The 5,488-nt window shown below is 34.9% G+C and overlaps 1 protein-coding gene across 5 annotated transcripts in view; it reads left to right on the top strand.

The window, feature by feature from the left end:
- Positions 1–5,488, top strand: part of LOC107630146 (protein MICRORCHIDIA 6) — a 29,591-nt gene that overhangs the window by 17,904 nt on the left and 6,199 nt on the right. For all 5 annotated transcript variants that reach the window (XM_016333205.2, XM_021118503.1, XM_016333206.2 and 2 more), the window contains 7 exons: positions 581–946; positions 1,111–1,185; positions 1,312–1,346; positions 1,747–1,825; positions 1,999–2,088; positions 2,169–2,244; positions 2,426–2,504. In XM_016333205.2, the coding sequence (XP_016188691.1) occupies positions 589–946; positions 1,111–1,185; positions 1,312–1,346; positions 1,747–1,825; positions 1,999–2,088; positions 2,169–2,244; positions 2,426–2,504 (792 nt within the window). In that variant the 5' untranslated portion in view covers positions 581–588. The remainder of the gene's footprint in view (positions 1–580; positions 947–1,110; positions 1,186–1,311; positions 1,347–1,746; positions 1,826–1,998; positions 2,089–2,168; positions 2,245–2,425; positions 2,505–5,488) is intronic.

Genomic DNA, 5,488 nt, shown 5'->3' on the forward strand with positions numbered 1-5,488 from the left:
TGAAGTATTGGATTGCACATTGAGAAAGTTGAGAGGGTCAATAGCACATGGCCCAAAGTTCAAATTTGCACTCATTTTTTTTTACCGAATTGAACAAAGTTGAAAGTTGAGGATTAATCTACACATTTGAATCATAAAGAGTTAAGTTGCACATACCTATTAACAGTTGTTTCTTATATTAATAAATGCGGGAAGTGAAGTATTGGATTGCACATTGAGAAAGTTGAGAGGGTCAATAGCACATGGCCCAAAGTTCAAATTTGCACTCATTTTTTTTTACCGAATTGAACATTTAACAAAGTTGAGGATTAATCTACACATTTGAATCATAAAGAGTTAAGTTGCACATACCTATTAACAGTTGTTTCTTATATTAAGATATGATAAATGCGGGAATGGTAACTAGTGAATGAACCACCCCTGATTTTTTTCTTTTTTTGTAAGATGCATGTGTGCCTAAAGTCAAATGTGTCATTTATACAGGTTGATAGTTGTTTGACTCACATTCTTGTTTGTTACTCTATATTGTATTCTGTTTCATAATGCTAACTCAACTTTGTATGCTTTGCTTTGGTTACAGGGACAAATATGGGAGGCATAGAAATTATTGATTTATCTAGCGATGATGAGATTGAAAAGGTTATTCCTATAGCGGTGAAGCAGGAGCCAGATCTTGTTTTGGATGTAAAGCAAGAAAAATCGACTAATAAAGGTCAACTGGCCAATCGAAATGGATCTCGCATTCATTCTGTTCGACAAGATTCTGAAAATAATATTTTCTCTAGTAGTCCAAGGAACGGCCTGGTAGCTAATCAGGGGTTGCCACCAGGTGATGATTCAGACATTTCTTATGCGTCACCCATTTGTGCAGCACCCCTTACTAGGCAGTTTTGGAAAGCTGGGACTTACGATGATGGGCCTGCTTGTAAAAAAGTCACAGTCCAAAGTAATTTCCAAATTAATGCAGCTTATAGTTTCTTCCATGGACGTTAGTGCTTATATTTAGTTGTGACCAATTTTTGAGCTCGACATATGCTGACGTGGTGTAAGTTCAGAGAATCTTACTCATTCTTCATTTCTCATCGTACTAATATTTTTCTTTGATTTCAGATGCCAAAAACTATCTACATGTACACCCTATGTTCCTTCACTCAAATGCAACTTCACATAAGTGGGCATTTGGTGGTATGTTCTTATGACTTATATGAACTTGTTCATCCTCTTTGATTACTTTAATTGTCCACCTTTGTCTCATTGTCGTTTTTGTTTTTCTTTTAATGTGTTGGTCTTTTTCTTTGATTTTGGTTGCAGCCATAGCAGAGCTTCTCGATAATGCAGTTGATGAGGTGATTATCCCTGATGTTTCAGTTGTGAACTACATGAATTTTTAAGTATTGTATATGCTGTGTTAGTTTTATTTGTCATCTACCTGCATACTTATTTTGGCATTGATTTCTGATGGTGTATTCTTTATTAACTGTGATGTTTTCCAGAAATGATTTCCTTTCTGTACATATCCTTCCTTTCTGGTTTTTACTGTTACTATACCTTTTTTAAGGTTTCATGTTTATTCCAATGTTCTTTACTTAATTATCATTCCATAGATTGGTGTAAAACCATAATCTTTATTGCTGTGATTTTTCCATTTCTTGTTTAAAATCATCATTTGACGTGTTACATCTCACATTTTACATTTGTTTTATGCTCCAATTTGTATTGCATTCTTGCCGTTTGTGCTTAGGATAGATCCAAAATGGGGCTACCTTTGTCCTTGTAGATAAAACTTCAAATCCAAAGGATGGAAGTCCAGCATTGCTGATTCAAGGTACAATGGTTCTGGAACATATCAATTTTAGAAATTTAGTTATTGAAAATCCTAGCCTGAGTCTTGTTAGGAACATGTTTACCCTGAGCATCATGATTTGGTAAGATATTCAAAATTCAAAAATTTTACATTTGACATTTTTTATTGATTTTGTACTGACATTGGGTAATCAGATGATGGTGGTGGAATGGATCCAGAAGCAATGAGGCATTGCATGAGTTTTGGATTTTCAGATAAGAAGTCAAAGCTGGCTATTGGGCAGTGTATGGGTCTTGGCATTCTTTCTTCAGCTATTTTCGTATTTGTGCTTTATTCTTTTTGAGTTTTTGATTTATTGTTGCAGATGGTAATGGCTTTAAGACCAGTACTATGAGGCTTGGGGCTGATGTCATGGTCTTCAGTCGGCATATGAGTAATGGGTATGTGACAAAAACTTAAAGCATCTGTCCATGCTGAAGTTAGTTAGGCTTTTAAACATTATACCTTCTGATCTTTCACTAGAGCAAGGCAAGGTGATTTTGGGACAAAAATTGAAGCTACAGTGGAAAAGAAAAGTGAAAACTATGCTTAATTTTTCTTACTGTTTTTAACCTGCATCAGGGTATTGACGCAAAGCATTGGACTTCTGTCATATACATTTTTGGTGCAAGAAAAGCTTGACAGAATAGTAGTACCCATGGTGAGTGGTATTCCACATTTTTCTTTTATTACGTAGAGGGTTTGGTTTATATTGTGCATAGGCTTCAAATGCTACTTCTCTTCAACTTATTGCTTGAATTAAGGGGTGCCAAAATACTAATTATACTCCAAATAAAGTTAGATTGAAAAGGAATCATTAAAATTTTTTAGCAATTCTGCTACGTCTACACCCTTTATAATAAACACCATTTTGACACTAGTATTTTCTTAACCAAACAGGCATTCTCTTTGTTTTGTTAATTAAAAATAATTAAAATATACAATTATTTAGTAGCAGCTGAATTTTTATACGGATGTAAGAGTATTTGATGTATGAATAGTGTTTTTCTTTTTTAGCATGCCTTTGCCAATAGATACACCAAAACGTATAAGTTGAGGGCTAACATAAGATTGTTTCTTCTTAAAAGCATCCAAAGCTTTTCAAGTAGGGGTGGCAACACTACACGAACCCGCGGGTACCCACTCCACCCCTACCCGCTCGGGCAGGGCGGGGTCGGGTAGAGCGAAAACCCGCCTCTACCCGCCCCGTTGCCACCCCTATTTTCAAGTTAGTGAGGTGTTGATGCAAGTCCATTGTCAACGGACAGTTCCAAGCATTCCAAAAACTTCTTCTAGAGAGAATGAGAGACTACACTACACACAATAGGACACATTAGAAAGAGAGGAGCTCTTGAGCAATCTCTACACACTTCATTCATATTTTTGTAGATAAAGATGTGAGATGCTAGTGCTTCTAGGGGCAAATTCCGGTTAATCATGTTAAGAACATCTTGCCAAAACATCATGGGTTCGGTAGGGAGCTTACAACAACAACAACAACAAAACCTTGTCTCACTAGGTAGGGTTGGCTACATGAATCAACCGACTCCATTGAGCTCTATCTCGTTTGACTACCTCAGATAGTCTTTCTAGGTTTTCCTCAGTCTTTCACTCCTTATTCATCTTTTATCTCATCCACTCTCCTAGGTGCTCTGTTAGTCTCCTTCTCACATGTCCAAACCACCTGAGACGTGATTTTACCTTTTTTTTACAATAGGTGCTACTCCGACTCTCTCTCTTATATCTTCATTTTTTATTCTATCCAATCGCGTATAACCATTCATCCATCTTAACATCATCTCTGCCACACTTAACTTATGTTCATATTTCTCTTTGGCCGTTACCATAAAGTATAGTCGGTCTGATAGTAATACGATAGAATTTATCTCTAAGTTTTAAATGCATTTTTTTGTCACATAGAACCAGACGTACTCTGCTATTTTGACCAACCTGTTTGTATCTTATGATTTATATCTTGCTCGATCTCTCTTATTTTATATGATGTATCCAAGATATTTTAAACTTTTAAACTTTTTGTAGGATGTTTTCTCCAATCTTCACCTATGTATTATGGTTTTTCTTTCGGCAGCTAAACTTACATTCTATCTATTCCGTCTTGCTACGGTTTATGCACTAACCATACACTTCTAGAGTTCATCTCTATAAATCCAACTTCTTATTTAGGTCTTTCCTTGACTCTCTCATAAGGATGATATCATCGGCAAAAAGCATGTATCATGACACAGGTTCTTGTATATACTCTGAGTATTTCTAAGACTAATGGAAAAATGTATGGATTTAAGGATGATTTCTAGCATAATCCTATACAAATAGAAAATTTTTCTGTCACACTACCTTGAGTCTTCACACTAGTTAGTAACCCCATTATACATGTCTCTAATTTTGTATGGCTCATGAGCTTGATTTCTTCATGGTTTTCGCAATTCTGTATATCTCCTTTATTCTTGTAGATAAGTATCAATGTGTTATTTCTCCACTCATCTGACATCCTTTTTTACCTTAAAATCTCATAAAAAGTTTGGTTAACCGGTATCTCTCTAAGGCCTTTCCAATCTTCAATCGAAATATTATTATGTCTTAATGTTCTTCACTCGTGGATAATCGATCAAGGTTCGGAAGAATCTTTTGTCTTTCATTAAATAACTCGTAGAAGTAGCTTTTTCGCCTTTCGTTGATCTTCTCATCTTAAGCCGAAATCTTCTCATCTTTATCCTTTATACACTGAACCTGATCTAAGTCTCTCGTCTTTTTTTCACGGCTCTTGGCGATTCTATAAATACATTTTTCTCCTTCTTTCGTTCCTAAAGACTATTAGAGACCTTCATATGTTTTTGTTTTTACTTTATTTACAATCACTTTTGTCTCTTTTTTAGCCGTCTTATAGATTTCTCAATTATTTGCATTGTGGCACAAAGATCACTCTTTAAAGCATTCCATTTTTTCTTTGAGAAAGTCTAGGGGACCAGCAACTTTTGTGTTTTGTAGCCAGCATTTAACCATCAAAAGAAAAGTGAGTTAACCACTCTTTAAAGCATTCCATTAGATGTAATCTTACACCATTAAAATCATTATTGATGGCCAATTGATGGTTACAAAACACAAAATTGCTGGCCTCTTAGCACTCCTTATTTTCTTTTCTCTTTTCTTGTACATTTGCATTCTACCACCAGGACTCTTTGTCTCTTGGTCTTATCCTTTTAGATTCATGAAAACTTTCTTTTGCTGTTCTAATAAATTTTGTCATCTCCCTTCATGGGGGTGGCAAAGCAGGCCACCCTGCCCCGCCCCGCCCCGCCAACTAAGATGGGTTTAAAATGCTAGCCGGTCTCGCTTTATGGCGGATTGGCAGATCGGCGGGTTAGTCCGCTTGACTTTTTTTTTTCAAAATTAAAATTCATTAAAATTAATCAAAAAATAATAATTAAAAAATTAAATACAAATAAAAAATAGTCAAATTATATTATAATTTTTTTACTATTTTTTTTAATTTTTAACTTCAATAAAATTGTTCAAAATAATATTTGTCAATAGAATCATCTTTATCTTAAAAAACAAGTCACATAATTTGAGCAAATATACGAAATTGTAAAATAAAATAAATAAAGTTAATAACTAACAGAAGAT

This window comes from Arachis ipaensis, chromosome B03 (genome assembly GCF_000816755.2).
Source record: "Arachis ipaensis cultivar K30076 chromosome B03, Araip1.1, whole genome shotgun sequence".
NCBI classification, from domain to species: domain Eukaryota; kingdom Viridiplantae; phylum Streptophyta; class Magnoliopsida; order Fabales; family Fabaceae; genus Arachis; species Arachis ipaensis.